Below are 19,014 nucleotides of genomic sequence, written 5' to 3' on the forward strand. Positions count from 1 at the left end.
CCGGCTCCTCAGCCCGGCGGGCAGCGCCCAGAAGCGCCGAGCATGACGCTGCAATTCAAGATGGCGCCGCGGGCCGTGTGCAGAGATGCTGCGCCGGGCCATGCGGTCTGGAGCCTCGAACTGCGCAGCTGCAGAGGCCCTGCGATGGCTCCGCCCCCTGCCCGCCCCGCCGACAAGAACCCCGCCCTCAGCCTGTCCGTCCTGCAGCGCTTATGCGCTAGAATACCGGCTCACTCCTCTTTCCTTTAAGCAAAGACTAAAGCTTTTCTTTGCTTCTTAACTGAACCCAGTCTCAGTCTACTGCCTTGAACAACAGGGGCAGGAGGACACTCAGAGCCTGATTGAAAGGTTCGGTAGCAATATCACATTTAACATTTTAACCACAGGAGTAGAATGTGGTAAAGGTGATATGCAAATCCTGAAGCTTGCCTTGAGAGGCCCGAAAGACTTAGCTTTTGTAAAACAACCACTGTCCTGAAACAACCCTGGGCTTATGGAGCTCAATACATGCTGCTGGAGAACAGAGAGATAACTCAGGTACCTAAGATAATTGCCAGTGAATGAGGCTGTCTTGGAGGCATCTGCTCCATCCAAACTATCAGAGCGTGGCCAGGTAAAACCAATAGAAGAACCACCCAGCTGAATCCAACCCAAACTGCAGAACCATAATCGAATAAAGGGTTTTTACTTTAAGCCTATAAGTTTTGGTTTTGTAATTTGAAACTACTAATTTTTGATTAAATTCTGTGGTTTTAAGCAACTAATGTTTTGGCTTAGTGATGTTTGCCAACACATAGCAATAGATACCTTACATACACAAGGCAGAAAGTGGAAGATAAACACGAAAGTTTCACGGGACATACATAGAGTTCTGAGGAGACCTGTGGTCTGAGAGATAGAGTCTTCCTCCATAAAAAAGAAATGTGTTCCACTGTAATTGACTGTTCTTCAATAAATAAAAATTTAATTTAATTTAAATTTAAACAAATGTATTCTATCCAACCTCTTACCCCTAGGAAAGAGACAGAGAATTTCATGGGTGTTTAAATTTGGAGATAACAGCCTGTATGTTGGGGTGCTACTCTAAATCATGGAGGATTGATGTGTGGGGACTGGATACAATTTTCAGCAGAATCTGCTGGCATGGACCAAGCAAGAGAGAGTTGAGTCACTTTTGGATGAAGCAAATTATCACTTGCAAAGTTAAGAAACAGAGAGCTAATAGCTGAGTGTGAGAGAGATCAAGCTGAAGTGGTTGGAGGAGTAAGATGATGACTATCAGTTACAGCTCTGAGAACAGCTGCCGCAGTGGGGAACACGGCTTGATTTTCTCACCCCACGTAAGTCCCCTGAAGTAATTAGAAATGAACACCTTACTTTTTCTGTTTTTTTTTTTTTTTAAATTGAGCTATAATCGGTTTACAATGTTGTGTCAATTTCTGGTGCACAACATAATTTTTCAGTTATACATGAATATATATATATTCATTTTCATGTTCTTTTTCCCTGTAAACTATCACAAGATCTTATATATATTTCCTGTGCTACACAGTATAAACTTGTTTATCTATTCTATATATACCTGTCAATATCTACCAATCTTGAACTCTCAGTCTTTCTCTTCCCACCTCCCCCCTGGCAACTACAAGTTTGTATTCTATGTCTGTGAGTCTGTTTCTGTTTGACCACCTTCTTAAGAAGTTTGTCTTGTACTTCTGATCTCTCTCCTTTCATAGAAAAAGGTTATGTAATTTACTCTCCCACAAGATCCTGTATCATTAGAAAATATAAACAGATATACATGATACAAGGGTTAACTGTACTGGACTTCATCTTTGCATCACCCATTTTCCTGGACTTGCCTTGCTTGTAGCCAGAGATTCCCTAGCAGTGGCCTTCACTTCACCCATGACATTGAGAGACCACAGGTGAAAAGACCTTTGGAAACTATTCTCCATCTTCATGTCTCTTATGGTCATGACCTGACAGGACCTTGGGCTCACACCTATGTGGACACTTCTGGAATCCTCCTCAGAGATTCCTTGTTGCTTCAGAGGTGGTAGCTACTGCATGACATGATCGGAGCCTAAATATGCTCAGTGTTTTCGCATCAAACTCCCTCCTGCTCTGAATGCCCCTGGTGCTGTTTGGACTCTGTCCTTTCCTACAACTGCAGGAAATGTCCAGTGACATGGTCAGAGACTGCAGAGAAATTGGCCCACTGTGAGGTGAGTTTTGGCCAGTGGGAAAGGGGTGTTAATGAATATATTGTTGCCTTTCCTAGCTATTTACAAATTGTTTGGAAAATAAACATATAGCCTCTATTAAAAGGTCTAGCGAGATCAAGAAATCAACTGTAGTAGGCAACTCATAAGTGCCCTCAGAAAGTATGAAACAGTAATATTATTTTCCTTTTTGGACACTTGTACTAAAAAGGAAGAAGGAGGTGAGATGAAAGTAGGAAGTAGATAGAAAGTAAAGCAAGAATGAGGGGAAAGGAAAGGGTAGAATTAGGAAAGGAATAAGAAAAAATATTAATTGTCAAAAGTCAACCTTAATGGTTTGAAGTCAAACAGTAAAAGAATGAAATTCTGCACTATGATCCATTCCAGGTATAGGTTGAAAGTGAACTTTTTCCCATCAGTTTCTCCAGAAATCTGCAGAGATTCAATTAAAAATAAAAACAGTGAACCCCAATAGTACTGTTGAATCCACTATTTTCCAATCAAAAGGAATTTCAAAAGAGTAGGACAATTCAAAATAAAAAAATACCTTCAAAAATAATTTTAATTCATATGTTATATTAAATATCAAGTAATTTATATTAAATACATGTAAATATATATGCACATTATTCCAATAAACAAGAAAAACAATGATAAGACAATTACATATCTCTGTTTGCTGCAATGCTTTGGATTAGTGCTATGGTTCTAAATGCAAAGATTAATTGGTTTTTAAATATAGCAAGTTAAAGTTTTTTTATTTTTTTTAACAAGTTGAAAAGACATCTAGAAATTAAAGCTCATTTTTAATTCTCTGAAGTGGCCCTGATTATGGAGGGAGACTTTGGGGGAAAGGCTTCCCCCAGGGTCCTTGACATTTTGTAGCATTCTCTTTAAAATGACCTCATAAGAAGAATAGAAAACAGTATTTATTGCCAAAGGCACTATGAAATGGCAGATTTCACTTGGTGAGAGACAGACCAGGAACAAGATATGACTTCTACTAACTTTTGAGTTTTTAGGAGCAATGACACTCTGAAATTAATTATTTACAAAGAGATTCTTAAGGCATCACTCTTAACTTTATTTTGGACAGTTGCACCCAAATTATCTCAGGAGAGGTAGGAAAAGAAAGCAAAACTAGGGTCGTGGACAATACTGGTGAGTTTTTATTCTTCTAAAACTAATATTAAAGTTTTGTGGAAAGGGTAATTTAATCAAATTTATATATTTTGAATGCTTGTAACATAATTGCAAGATACTAAGAAATAAGGAGAGAATAAAAGGTTTAAGTTGATGAAGTGCATTCATACAAGATGATGAGATAGGACACTTAGGATTATGAGTAAGAAAATGCCAATAATTTTAAAAGAAAGTGAGATGTTACCATGTTTGAAATGTTCAGGAAATGGAGGAAGGAATTCTTTGAGACACGTCTTAATTCAGGGAAAAAGAAGTGTTCCTCTCGAATCTTAATGTACTAGACGTTGGAGGTAGCAATTGCCAGGCTTGTGTTTAAATGCTCAGTTTCTCCTGGATGCGAACCTGGTAACATAATTCACCGTTGTCAAAAACTGCTATGTCTTGAGCTCTCTTAAATTGAAGGGTTCTCTCAGTGGAGAATAGTTTTGTTTTTTGCTTTTGATCCAAAGCCAAAGGAGGATGAGCATGTAAAAGCAGGGAGATGTATTTGAGTGTGAATTTGAATTATTATTATTGCCACTGCTATTAGCACCATTATTATTATTGTTGTTAGAACAGGCAGATAGCTAGATATGAGCAGAGAAAGGGGAACACAGACCAAAAGGCAGAAATTGGACAGAAAAAAGGGCCACAGGCCAAATGCTGGAAACCACACATCATGTAAGCACCAGGGGTCCCTGGGAAGAGAAAGAAAAGCAGGAACCTCTAGGTTAATAAGTGGTCACACCTTTGAGGGTGATAAGTGGCCCAGAGGCCAATGAAGAAAGGTAGGAAAAGGTAGGAATCTCCAGTGTCTGAATGTGACCTTTTGCTCATTATGCCCTCATTTCAATAAAATAAGCCTTGCAGATTAGAAGTATCATCACTGCACCGAAGCCATGACACTTCCAATCCAGACTAAATAAGGACAAAAATCCCTCGTCTCTTCAGTAAAGTGAAGTTGGGATGAAAATCAGGGAATATGACCTCGGCCCTTTCCTTCCTAATGAAGGGGGCATATTCTGCCCATTCATTTTTACATTCTATGCAACCAACTTGCCAACAAAACTCGGGGAAGCCACTCACCTGAGCCTGCCCACTCTCCCCTTGATAAATTATCTCTTCCCTTAACAAATTCTCACTGTGTTTTTTTTTTTACTACATCTTGTCTCAGAATTCTTTCTAGGACGCAACAAGAACCTGGAACACCGGTTACATCCACCAGCAGCATTATCATTATTTTGTACTGTATAAGAGAAGGCACACCGGTAACGATCATTCCAACAAGTCTAATACGCAGATCTAGTTTCCCAAAAGCTGGGAATGCCAGGCACCACATCGCTGCAAAGGGCGGCTGAGAGCACAGAGCCCATTAGGAACTGTAAGCTCTGAACGTGAGAGATCGCTGGGGGATGTGTCCTTAGGCGGACAGAATTCCTGATAATACCGAAGACACCGTGCCATCCTATGCAACCCTAGAACTAAAGGAGTCATTTACATCTTTGGCTTGATTTGAAGAATAACTTGTGAGCCCCTTTAATCAAAACTATTCTGCAGTCCCCTCTCCACACATTCATTTCAGTGACCTCACTAGAGTGTCTGAATTTCCTCCACTGAAGAGTCACCCATTAAATTTGAATATGAAGTGGTGGTGAGGTTAAGTGCAGAATCATTTTTTCCGTTGTCTTTTTATTTATTCATTTATTTTAGCTAACAGACAAATATTTAAATTACCAAGACAAAGCAAATCCTCGGGAATCCTCAAACACTGAGTTTAAGGTGAGATCTCCCTTCCTTTCCTTTGAAATCAAACAAGGTTTGATGTGTCTCCAGCAGTTTCTTCTGTCACTTTATCTTCTTTTGCCTCTGCCTCCTTTTCAGGGTTTCATGGCTTTTCCAAGATGAAAGAACTGATTTAATTTCATAATAGAAATAACGGTCAATATTACAGATGAGAGTGAAATTAAGACTTTCTCATTTTGCAAATGGGATAACAGACGCTCCATGAAACTAAATGATTTATCTTAGAGTTACAGCACCAACATCTCAGAATCAGATTTGTATCATCTTGGTTCTCTTTTTACTACAACACACCACTCTTTTATTTTTTAACATTTTTTTTATTAGTAGTCATTTTACAATGTTGTGTCAAATTACAACACAATACTCTTGAATGTGAGAGATTGACATTAAATAGGGGACTGAAAATTCATGTACACAAAGATCAGAGTTTAATAAGAAGGAAGACCTGCAATGTCACCCAATCTTAACTACCTGAGTGCTCATGGCAATATTCAGAAGGGAAATGTGGGCTTATGTTTTCATTTCCATGTCAAAAATAAGATGAACATTTTCAAAATATAAATGTTACCATATCCCCAAATTCAAAAGGTGATTCAAATTTAGGTTACATGCCTTGGACAGATTAGAAGAAAGCAATTTGTTAGAAACAGATGAAAGAACCTTCATGGAAGATGAGGGAGGTGAAACTCTTGGTTAGATGTGTGACTTAAAGGATTTGTTTTGTTTCTCTGGACTTCGATGTAAATGAATGGACTATCATATTGAAATAAGATGATCAGAATTTGTGCATTTCAATTTCTTTAGGTATACATGCCAATTAGTAGTAAGTACACATTTATCTATTTTTAACTATTCCAATTATTCATTTGTTTTGAGTTAGAAATAAATATTGTTGGTCCTTCTTATGTTTTTTTTTTTTTCCAGGTAATTTAAGTGCCTTTTGGGAACTTTGCCTGCCAGACTAATTCCATGGAAAAAATAAGCAATGTAACTGAATTTGTTTTCTGGGTTCTTTCTCAGAACCCAGAGGTTGAAGAAGTTTGTTTCATGGTGTTTTCTTTCTTCTAGACTGTCATTCGTCTGGGAAACCTCCTCGTCATATTGACAGTTTATGTGGGACATCTTTTCAATTCTCCTATGTATTTCTTTCTCAACTACTTGTCTTTTGTGGACATTTGTTATTCTTCAGTCACAGCTCCAAAGATGATCGTTGACCTATTAGCCAAGAGCAAAATTATCTCCTACGTGGGGTGCATGTTGCAACTCTTTGGGGGACATGTCTTTGGTTGCACTGAGATCTTCATCCTTACTGTGATGGCCAATGATCGTTATGTGGCTATCTGTAAACCTTTACACTATATGACCATCATGGACCGGGACAGATGCAATAAAATGTTACTGGGGAGCTGGATAGGTGGGTTCGTACACTCCATTATCCAAGTGGCTCTGATAGTTCAACTACCCTTTTGTGGACCCAATGAGATTGATCACTACTTTTGCGATGTTCACCCTCTGCTGAAACTTGCCTGCACAGACACATATGTGGTTGCTGTTGCTTGTGACAGCCAATAGTGATACCATCACTCTGGGGAGCTTTGTCATCTTGTTAATCTCCTTTACTGTCATCCTGGTGTCCCTGAGAAACCAGTCAGCTGAAGGCAGGCACAAAGCTCTCTCTACCTGTGGCTCCCACATTCGCCTGTGGTCATCATCTTTTTTGGTCCCTGTACTTTCATGTATGTGCACCCTGATACTACCTTTTCAGAAGGATAAGATGGTGGCTGTGTTTTACACCATTATCACCCCCATGTTAAATCCCCTGATTTATACATTGAGAAATGCAGAAGTAAAAAGTCCAATGAAAAAACTGTGGAGCAGGAGGGTTTTATGGGAGGCTAATGCTAAGTAGAAGTAGAAATTCAAGGTGGATGATCTTAAATTTTCCATTCTGCACAGTGAAAACAATAACAACTTCACAGGGTCTTTTTTTTTCTTTAAGGAACAGATGAGAGAATAAAACATTTTACAGAAGTATGTTATGATTTATCATTATTATTATTATTGTTCTAATTCTTCATAATCAGATGATTTTCTGAAATATCTAGGACAAAGAAATCTTATTAAACTCAGATTTCAGGATGATCATACTCAGCATGACAATTTCCTCCTTGCCCTTTTTCCCTTTTTTCATTTTCTTTAAAGAATGAGAGTCTACTGTGAAGTACCTAAGGCTGTTTTATGGTGTTTAGAACTGTGAGCACTCGATACAAGTAGTTTGTATGAATGAAAGTATACAGAAACAGTGGCAAGGATCTGAGCTAAGGCATCCTGATGTAAGTTCTCCAAAACAGTGAAAACAGCCTCATCTGGTTGGAATGGGGAGACAGGGAAGGTATGTACAGAATCTCAAAGAGATGAAACACAGGCTTAGAAAACAAAAAGCCTGTTCTCATCCTCTGGGCTTGGGGAAAAGTTCTTGCTTTTTCTACAACTCATTTTCTTTACCAGAATGATAACTAAATTGGAAAAACAAATACCTCTAAGATCCCCATTTTAACTGTAGCATCCCATTAATGAGCTTCTGCTGACTGACTCTCACCTTTAGTTGCCGTCTGTAGCTAGCACTCTTTATGTATGTAAAGCACTAACAAGAAAAGCTGGAGAAACTAAATAAAAAACAAAGACATCTTTGATGAATACATGATTGTGTCTCAATCAACAGGGTCAATTTGCTGAAATTTCCTCCGTATTTCCTCCAATATTTGAACCAGCCAGCTTCACTGAAAATAGTGAGCCATTTATCACTGCTCGGCTAACATAACCTGATTTCCAGCGTGGATCCACATTTACTCTGGAGAAATAAACATGCATTTCTTAAGTGAACTTGTAACAGAGGAGAACAAATCCTATTTCATATTGAATCTATTCCTTTAGCTCTAACTTTTGTGCTCTGTTCCCTGTGCTTAGTCATGCTGTCCACACCTTTTGTAAAAGACTGTTGCCTATACCCTGAAATACAGAGGATAGCCCATTTTCAAGGCTCTGGTCTTTAAAGGTATAATACTTTTCCATTCATATAGAAATAAGTTGCAAACATTTGTCTTACTGGAGGTTCATAGGAAGATTGTGACTGGACCTACCAGGACAGCTGGAAGAACAAAGGATTCCAGCACCAAGAAGTCTGCAACAACCAGCCATATCCACCCCTTTTTTAGTACAAGTTTGATAAGATGGTTCTTTGGGATACTAGTCCACTATCTTCTCAATCTACTGAATTTCCAAATAAAGCCACTATTCCATGACCCAACAACTCATCTCTCAATCTATTGGTTTGTCATACAGCAAGTAGTATGGGCTTGAATTCAGTAACAAACTGAAACTCACCCTGATGACACAATCCTCCTTCACTTCACCCAACCTGAGCTTTATTTTTCCACAGCAATAAACACATCACTGACTATCTCTCTGCTATTGTTTCATTCATTGTTTTACAAGTATGATTATTCAAGTTATTTCCCATACCTGGGTATGTGTTTACAGTTGTGGGGGGTGTGTGTGCAGCACAAACATATTATGTCAAGGACTATGCATCGTTAGTGCTTTAAAGAGTAATCTCTGATGTTGGAGCACTCACAGAATAAAAGGTAAGAAAGATCAAAAGGCAGCAAGACATCTGGACTAGAAGATATAGTTAAGAAACCCTTGCCCCAGACCACAGGGATCCGTGTGTATTATCCCCAACTTGGACATATACTCACTGGATCTCTATGAACTTCTCTTTGCTCAACTTAAAGAGGTGATTAGGTTCTCAAATTTATCTGATCATTGAAATCATCATGAGAGGTTTTTGAACCAATAACTGGCATCTATTCAAAGAGTTTCTGATTCAGTCGGCCAGTGTTAAAGGGTATAAAAAAATCAGTATCTTTAACAATCTCCTCTGGAAATTTTTAAACAGGCAGTGGTGCATCTAAGATCTTAGATTTGGAAACACTGGGACTAGGTGATACTGGATGTTCTTTGAGCACAAGGGGTTTATGAACAATGAAACCAAAAGAGCCCTAACTTCAGATGTATATTCCCATCCATTCTCCTATAACTTGAACTGAACTTAAGAAACTGTGGAATAAATAAATGTTATCTATTTGATAAGTTTTGTCCAAGATACTCTTTCCTTTGTGTCTCTCCACTAAAGCCTTAACTATTAAGGAATAGTAGTAATATTGATGGTCTCACATCCCTAGGAAGGTAAAAGGTGACAGATTCACTACTCTCCAAGACCAAGAAACAGAACATATAAAATAGTATTCAAGTTTCTACCAGTGACTTTATAAACTTATTCCTGTTCAGAAAACTTCCTCAGAGTCAGTTCTAATCAGAAGAGCTCAGAGAGTCTGCTCTTCATTCCTTGAAAGAGGTGGCCAAGAATCACGGCAACTCAGACTCTCCCCAGTTTCACTAGGGGTGACTCTTGTCAAGGAGAAGATCACCAAGATTTGATCCGTGGATAGCATGATCAAGCTGTAGACATGGGGGTCCTGAGGCACCTTCTTGATACTTTGGTGACTCCAGCCTCCAGGTCTCAGGTGATCCTAGATGACATCAGAAGTCTCTTCCAATCCATAAGGCTTGAGGATTCTTGTATAAATTAAAGAAACACCTCAATGTACCAAAAGTGATTTTAGCTTATGCTTTCCAGTTGGCTATACCTGTGTCTTAGTCTAATCTCCCTTATTTCTCCCTAATATGAGGTCCTGCCTGAGTGGAAATGAGACAGATTTGCATAGTATGCATGATGGAAGAAAACATCAAAATATACTATCAGCATGAGGAACAGTGAGGACTGACAAAAGGCATCCCAAAACAGCCATCTCTTTAGCTATGTGCCTTCTCAAATTCATGGCCTTTCACAGACTGGGAGATTTTCCAAATTGCACATTTACAAAGACTGTCAGTTTGCTTACTCATGAAGACTTTTAAAAAGAGATGATAATTATAATCATAGAATTACATTTATGGATTGAACAAATGTTCATTATCCATTTTGAAACTTCTAATTACCACCAATAAAGTACTGAGTATTAATTAGAACAACTTCTGGAAGTATAGTGTGAGTATTATTTGTTGGGAGATAGTTGGTGGGGCCAGTGATGTGAGTTGGTAAGAAGAATTTATCAGAAAGGGAGGTGTTTAAGAGCAAGGAAAAGGTTTAATTGTAATGTTTCTATAGGCAGCAGTGGGTCACACAGGCAAGAGGTGCCTGCGTGTCCTCCAGGAGGAATGTGCAGATTCTTTTATTGGGGAAGGGGTTGTGAACATAAAGAAGTAGGGGAACAGCCTTCTGATTGGCTGTAATTGAGGTGAGGGACTGTGTTACACAGGAGGATAGTAGATTTACAACTCCAGTAAAATGGAGACACGGGCTGACAAATGAAGGTAGTGGAATTTATGATTCTGATAAGGGGGAGACATGAACTGTGACAGGTCAGCCTGAGCTACAGTGAGGCTAGTCATTTCCCATTTCCCAGCTGTTAACTGTGCTAAACAGCAGTCAGAAGTTTACCTCCCAAAGAGGAGCAGGACGATGCCTAAGGGCCAGAAGCTGGTGGGGGTGGGGGGAGTCAAAGGGCCTCAGCAGGCATCAGTTGGCACCTCAGTCTTATTACATTCTATTGAATTATTTTAGAAGAGTGATTTGTTAATGTAAAAAAAATTAAAGTATAAAACACTTGTAAAATTTTTGGCATTTTTAAAAATTATTGAGTGGAAACCTCAAAACTATGGAAGATTTTTAGGGCCACTCTGTGAGAGATGTTGCAGTCAGGGTATCTGTTTCCTAAAGGAGGTCACAATTGCCAGACCATGCTGCCTTTACAATTTTCCCTGACAAGAGTTCTCTGATGCCCATCTGTCAGGGTTATGAAGGGCAGAACATTCCAGAATGTCAGTCACAAGTTCCAGAGTGTCAGAGCTGGAAGGGATCTGGAGATCATCAGATCCACTCCCCTTGTACACAGTCTCAGAAAATTAAAGTGACAGAAATTGGTAACCAAGCAGGATCTTGTGGGGCCTTCCCAGGACAGGGCCCTCCCCCATATCCTCTGCTGTAGCTCAGCTCTGAAGAACCCAGGTAATAGTATCTCCTATAGATTTCCTGAGTTTTTCAGGTGCTAAAAACCACCACCAAAGGGGAGAAGTTAACTACCTGATGATCATGAGCATGCAGCCCCAGACCTTCTGGCACCTAGGGGTTGATAGTGTTGACAGCCCTGTTACTTCAACATCAACCAATCAGAGAACTATGCATGAGCTAATCATATACCCTGCACCCCTCCTCCCTTACCTGGCCTTTAATATGCTTTATTGAAACCTTTGGGGAGTTCAAATTTTCTTGGGCATAAGCCACTTCATTCTCCTTTCTTGGCCCTGCAATAAACCTTTCTCTGCTCCAAACTCCAATGTTTCAGTTTCTTTAGTCTCATGGTGCATCAGGCACTTGAACTTGCCTGAGGGGTCATCTGTCTTCACGGCTTGCAGCTTTTGATGACAGCACACCACCTATCTGCACCTAAAAGATTTGTCAACATTACAGATTCTGTGATTAGAGCCCAGTCCAGCAAAGGGTGCAAACACCAGAGGCTTCATCTCCCTCGAGAGAGTTTATCCCATCACCACACTTTCCTCATGGCATTCCTCATGTCTGTGTTTCTCAGGGTGTAGATAAGAGGGTTGAACATGGGGGCAGTCATAGTGTAAAACAAGGCAAAAATCTTGTCATTACTGACAGAAGCAGCCATGGGGACATAGGTGAAGATGAGGGGCAAGAATAAAGTGAACACGACAGTGATATGTGAGCCATAGGTGGAGAGGGATTTGCGGAAGCCCTCAGAGGAGCAGGTCCACAGGATGATGATGTAAGAGATTACCAAGGCAACAAAGGTTAAAATGGACAGCACCCCTGTGGTGGTGATGATTGCAATTACCAACAGACTAATGTCGGTACAGGCCAGCTTCAGCAAGGGGAATATGCCACAGAAATAGTGGTCTATCTGACTGGGGTCACAGAACGGAAGCTGGATAATAATCAATACTTGCATGATGGAATGGACAAAGGGGCCGACAGCAGACGCCATTACGAGGCCATAGCACACCTGTCTCTTCATGATGACCATGTACTGAAGTGGTCTGCAGATGGCTGTGTAGTGTTCATAGGTCATGGCCACCAAGATGAAGATCTCAGTGGCACCAAAGAAGTGAGCATAAAACATCTGGGCCATGCAGCTGTTGTAGGAGATGGTCTTCTGCTGGGCCAGTAAGTCAGTGATCAGCTTGGGGGCCATGGTGGAGGTAAAGCAGACATCTGTGAAGGACAAGTAGCTGAGGAAAAAGTACATGGGCTGCTCTCTGAGGCGGCTTCCCCTGATGGTGAGAAGAATGAGCAGATTTCCTGAGAGCATCGCAATATAGCAAAGTAAGAACAACACACAGCAGGTGACCTTCACATTGTCATCACTGAAAAGCCCCCAGGAGGATGAATTTTGTGATGTTTTTATGTCCCATTGCTTCTGTGGGTGTAAGCATTTAGAGGGGGATGTTAGTATATCTGAAACATGCAACTTTTTGAAATGATTTATTTTAAAAGTCATTCATTTTTTCAGTAAATACATATTGATTGTTTCATATGAAACAATCACTATAATCAGCACTGAGGGTACAACAGTGTACAAAATACACACAAACTCTACCCATAAGTAAAGTTCATTAGAGCAGACACGCAGAGACGGCAACAGCACAAATAATTAACTCATTGTAATTACGATAAATTCCAAAGTCTCGCACTTACCAAGATCAGCAGGATGAGTATTTAAAAGATGAAACACTCAAAGTTTTGGGAGTCAATTTGGGGATGCAATTTCAGTATTGTCCCTTAAGGATGATGTTTGAATCTCTGGTATATATGAAACAGCACTGACGTGATCGGTTCTTCAAGGGCAAGAAGGACCCTATAAGTCTTAGCCCTTCCCAGTCACTAAATCTGTGCTAAATCCTGAAAGCTCAGTCATGTCATTAGACTTCGTGATGTCATAATTTTAAATATTGATCCTCTGGATGATAATTTCAGATAATGCATTAAGAGACTTTTCCCTGAACATTTAAAAATCAAGGAAGAGATAAAGCAAGAATCAGAATTTTGGGGAAAAGGTAGCCCCATTGTATGGTCTTCTGGCATATTTATGGCTTCCTGAAATCAACCTTATTCCCCAGGTCATTTTCCAGTCTAACCCAGGAGATCTCATCATTCTTGCCCTTCAGTCACACTTTCTGACACATCCTTTTATGACGTCACCCTTGGAGGGGCAGATTGCGTATGAAGATTCTTTTTCACTCAATCTCTTTCCATCACCTTGTATGTCTTTGAATTGAATCACTTTTCTTCCCAGTCTCATTATACTTCATGGGAACAAATCCTTGAATATTTTAGTTAAAAAGGAAATATTTCTTTGGTGCAAAATATAACATAAATCCCTTACTTCCTTTCTGCAACCTGATCTAAAATGTATCAAAAAACTACTAAATTCAGTTTTATAAAAAGATAAAACCTATACATTGAGAGCATTTGTCAGTCTGTTTATGAGCAGTTATAATAGTAATTGAACACTGAACTTTACTCCAACTGACTTTTTAAAAAGTCAATTTTTCCTAAATTAATCAATGTACTCAATAATTAAAACAAAAGTTCTAACAAAGTTTTTCATGAAATTTGATAATCTGATTCCAAAATTCAGAAAGAGTTAATATTCAAAGTAGTTAACCTAGCTTATTAAAAGAAAGAACAAAAGGTACCTGCAAATCCCAAATTTCCAGTTTACCCATCACCATTCACTGTTTCCTCCCTGGCAAATATGAGTCTGTTTCTATTTTTAAATAAGTTAATTTGTGTCATTGTTTTTTTTTTAGATTCCACATAAAAGTGATATCATATGGTACATTTCTTTCTCTTTTTGGCTTACTTTGCTTAGGAGAAAATTGAGAGTTCATGATTGGCAGATACTAACTACCATATATAAAATAGATAAGCAACAAGATCCTACTGTACAGCGCAGGGAATTATATTCAATATCTTCTAATAGCCTATAATGAAAATAATATGAAAAAGAATATATATATATGTATAACTGAATCACTATGCTGTACACCAGAAATTAACACATTATAAATCAACTATACTTCAGTTAAAAAAAAGATACAGAAAATAATATATATTTTTAAAAAAGCACAAAAAGAATACACCTACCTTTCAAGGCTTAAGTACATTATATAACAATGGCAATTAAGCTGTTGGGAAAGACAGATCACTAGACTTGAACACAGTCAATAAATAAACATATTATATATATGTTTTTTCATATATATATGAATTTATTCTAAGTTTAATTTGAACTTTTAAATTGATGTGAAATAATAGACTTTTCAGTAACTAGTGTTAGGACTTTGAATTTCCCTCTATAGGAAAAAAATATCTCACAAGGCTCAAAAAGTTGTATTCCAGATGGTTGGAAGATACAAATGTATCAAACAAAACTAGAAAAAATATTTGAGAATTAATCAGAAATGATTTTTACTTTAGGATAGGGACTTTTTTTAAGCAAAGCACTAAATCAAATTCATGAAGAAAAATATAATACATTTACCTTTTCTGTATGACAATATCCCATATGGACAAAGTATTTCAAAAAGTAAAAAAATGAGAGCAAATATAAATCCTACAAATCAAAAACATAAAGATGAGTAACTCAATTTCTAAAAGAACATAACCTTTTTTTCTAGGCAACATATGGAGAGGAAGTTACCATTAGCCAATAGGATATAGATAAAAATAGTCAATCTCATAAAAATCAGAGAAATTCAGATTAAACAATGAGATACTATCCTCACTCATCAATTTTGTAAAAATAAAATTAAAAAACCTCTCCATATAACATTTTGATAAGTGACCCAGTGGAATCTTCCCACAGAGCATGCAGAAGGTTATTTATTGCAGAATTGTTCCAATTTAGAAAATGGAAATAATCTAACTACCTCCAAATACAATGAAAATAAGGTGTGGTATGTTCTTATAATGAAAAACTAGGCAGAAATTTTAATGTTTGATCCATGTGGCACATCTACTATGATATGAATCACTAAGATATTTTTTTAAATGGAAAATATAATAAAATGCACAGTATGAGGATTTGTATGTTAAAAAAAAAAATCACACCCACTGAATACCATGTAGTTTCTATGAGACCCTCTGTGTTTGTAAAGTAATAGGAAAACATGTGGAAGGAAGAGTCACTTCTCAGAAATAAAGTGATGATCAAAGGGGATATAGTGGTGTACATTATCTTGATTTCTTTACTAAAGACAGTGTATATCAGTTATTACTTGCATACTTAAAGTTAATTTCCCCCTGCAGGAAACTATATTTAATACATTGTAAAATCCTATAGTGAAAAAGACTATGAATAGGAATATGTTTATATGTATGTACAACTGAATCACTATGATATGCAGCAGAAATTAACACGACATTGTGAATCGACTATACTTCAGTAAAAGTTCATTTTAAAGCTCATTGTTTGGTAACATGGTTTAAGAATACAATACATAATAAATGAAATTAAAATAATATATAAACCACAATTCTTTACTGGAATTCAGGAAACACATATAACTTGTTTCTCATTAGGTTCATCATTTCCTCAATTACTTTAGTAAATATAGACATGGATGTTATTCTGCAATCATTATATGCCATCAATTGTCATTAAAAAATGTAAACAGACTAATGCATTTCTATCACCCTCACTCTGCTCCACAAGGAGATAGTCGGTATAAAGAAGCAGGAAACACATTTGTATATGGATCTATATTTATACTAATATCTGTATCTCTTCTTACACATATCTGGATTTGGTTTTCATATCAGCATTAAAAAGTCTAGTTATACTTTGGTAATTCTAATAGGATTTAAATAATTTCCAAGATCATTTGTTAAACCTAATAGCTATTATTATTGAAGACTCTGTTTTCTCATGGCTCCTTGTTTTGCTGAACTAACACTGATTCTTATTACAAGTTGTAATGGAAGGAAACAATGCATTTGTAAAAGAAGAATTAGGGTGTGCTACATGAAAGATATCTGATATGTGATGGGCTCAACTGAAAAGACATCATAGTTAAAGCTGCTAATTAACTGAAAACATCAGCTCTACTACAAGTTCATTTGAAAAATCTAGGCTGGAGAGCATCCTAAAAGAGACAGTTAAGAGACTAATGTCCATCCTGCCTTACCATAATCTCTAAAAAGGAATTTTTAAAAAATGAAAAAAATAAAATAAAACCTAATCTAAACTCTGATTTTCAGGGTCTTCTTGGTTTCCTTAATCGCACAGAAATGTTTCTTAGAAAACAAGACTAACTAATCTTTAACTCCTAAAATAAATTAGCAATTGTCGCCACTAGGGAGGCAAGTTATTATGTTAAGTGAGGGTACTTGAGTTAGACTAAATGAATTCTAATGTGTGGCCCACTTCTTAACAGTTGAATAATATTAGACAAATTGCATATTCTCTGAGCCTTGTTTTTTTTTTTATGAAAATAGTAATAATACTAGCACCTACCACATGGGATTCTTGTGGGAAACCAATTAAAATATCCATATAAAATATTTCAGTATTGATATGTACATCTAATACTTTGCAAGAATTAACTGAATACTGACTCATTCATCATAAAAGGACTAATACTCTGTAAGTGTTTCACCAGAGTGAAAGGGGAGCTCAGGGAATAAATTTTCTTCAATGAGTTTAACATGCCATTGAATATAGATTTATAATGAAGTTACAAAATATTTTGACCACTGGCCACTACTGAAAGTCCCAACTACCAGGACAAGGGTTAGGTAACAGGATTTCTCACTTCACGGATGGAAGAACTAAAATCAAGGTAAATTTTTCTTCATGAAGACCACCAGAATCCTACAAAAGATAATCTGTCTTGTACAATTAGGAAAAATTGAATCAAACACTTCAAGAAGTTAATAATTTTATCCATATGTTTCACATAGGTCATTTTATAGTTTTCTTAATTTCTTTCAATTTTAATAATATATGCATGATGTACCTTTGTTAAAGAAATAGTCATTAATTATATAATTTGCACTTCTCCAGCTGTGGCCTCATAAATTTCCCTCTGAACTACCTCTATTCATTTCAAATATCAGGGATTATTGCAAAATATTACAGAGCTGTGACAGAGGAAGCCAGGGAATAGAGTTTCAAGTCCTGATCTGAAACTCCCTGATTGTGTGATTTAGGAAAATGTCCCTCACATTTGATGAGTATCTATTTCCTGTTAAGAAAATGAGGAATCATAACTTTCATGCATTATTTTTCAGCTGCAAGGAGCTATTTTTTTTAAATCAAGTGGTTTACTAAATCATTTATCAATTCATTTTCATCAGCTTTATCATCTTTACTTATTTCTTATCTTATTTAATTGTTTAATAGTTTTCAAATGTATATGGTTTTTTCTCATTGATTTTTCAATCCAAAATAGACTCCAACACATTTCAAAATCCTCTAAACCTCCTGTCCTAGTGTCTAACAGTCCTAAGTTTGATACCACAATTTCAGGATAGCATTCTTGCCATCTATCTGCTGTTACAGCACACTTTAAGTTGTTTTGTGAACTAATGTCAAATTGTGACATGACACAATTTATATGCTTAGAAGCCTTTAAGGGTTGTAAAAGAAATAGTTATCAAGCAGATATATATTTTTAGAAATACATTTTTATGGAAAATTAATTTCCTAGGGAAAAAAGCAGGTAAGGATAGGTTATTCTACAGCTAGACAAAGAGATGACTCTCTGCAGATGTACACCTGCAAAGTAAAAATGGAAGAAAGAAAGAAAAGATGGAAAAAGGAAAAGAAAAAATGAAAACTCACATATATAGTATCAGCCAATTCCAATCAATATTTGAAGGGAGATCCTTGTATACTTGAACTCATGACAACATGTTAAAAAAAAGGTATATATATATATTAGAATATATATATTCTAAATCAAAATAACAGATGCATCTCTTAGGGGAAAAAAACAGTGGAAGAGTATCATGCTTTGTATCTAGCTTTCAAATTATATTTAAAATAATAATATTTTAAAAACCACTTTTATGAATATTCAGAATAGGAATGAGGCTTACATCACAAAACTGCAGGGAAAATGTCTAATGCATATGGGCCTTTCTCTCTTCTTTTTTCCCTTCAGTACAATAATGTGCAGCAAGGTCCAGCTCCCTAAATGCATAGGGTCTGATGGCTCCTGGAGAATCTGCACTGAAAGAGGCAGGAAGCGTATTTAAAGGCACTGGAGGAACCTGTGAGCAACCTCAATGGCAAGCCTTATGATAATTCTTGGATACTGAAAATAAAAATTAACCCTGGTGATTTTAATTTGCTACTGCTTTGGATTTTCAAGTGTGCTTTTAAGAATATATTATGTTAGATTGCTTCAAATGTATACTGTTAAATAACAATTATGGGTTTTTATACTCAGTAACCAAAAAGTTTTAAATTTAGTCTTATTACTTTCTACACAGGGAATAAACCCTAAAACATTCATTATATTTATTAAGAGTCTTCCTCTGTGTCCATTACCAAAGGCTAATTATTTATTAATGTTGAAGTTATTGAGATTTTTTCATAACAATTACTGGAATAAAGTAGAAACAGTAGAATTAATAGCTTTATTTTAA

General features: G+C 37.0%; 1 protein-coding gene and 1 pseudogene across 1 annotated transcript; one reads left to right on the top strand and one right to left on the bottom strand.

The window, feature by feature from the left end:
- Positions 1 to 5,805: 5,805 nt before the first annotated feature.
- LOC102520091 lies at positions 5,806 to 7,148 on the top strand (annotated as a pseudogene).
- Positions 7,149 to 11,878: 4,730 nt separating this feature from the next.
- On the bottom strand, positions 11,879 to 12,667 carry LOC102509073 (olfactory receptor 4P4). The gene has a single exon (XM_014554450.1). The coding sequence runs from the start codon at positions 12,665 to 12,667 to the stop codon at positions 11,879 to 11,881; it is 789 nt and encodes a 262-aa protein (XP_014409936.1).
- Between the last annotated feature and the right edge of the window lie 6,347 nt (positions 12,668 to 19,014).

Source organism: Camelus ferus, chromosome 36 (assembly GCF_009834535.1).
Source record: "Camelus ferus isolate YT-003-E chromosome 36, BCGSAC_Cfer_1.0, whole genome shotgun sequence".
Classification (NCBI taxonomy): domain Eukaryota; kingdom Metazoa; phylum Chordata; class Mammalia; order Artiodactyla; family Camelidae; genus Camelus; species Camelus ferus.

What these genes read in the sequence shown, in the direction of transcription:
- LOC102509073 (XM_014554450.1), bottom strand. Translation starts at nt 12,667, where the DNA reads ATGCTCTCAGGAAATCTGCTCATTCTTCTCACCATCAGGGGAAGCCGC.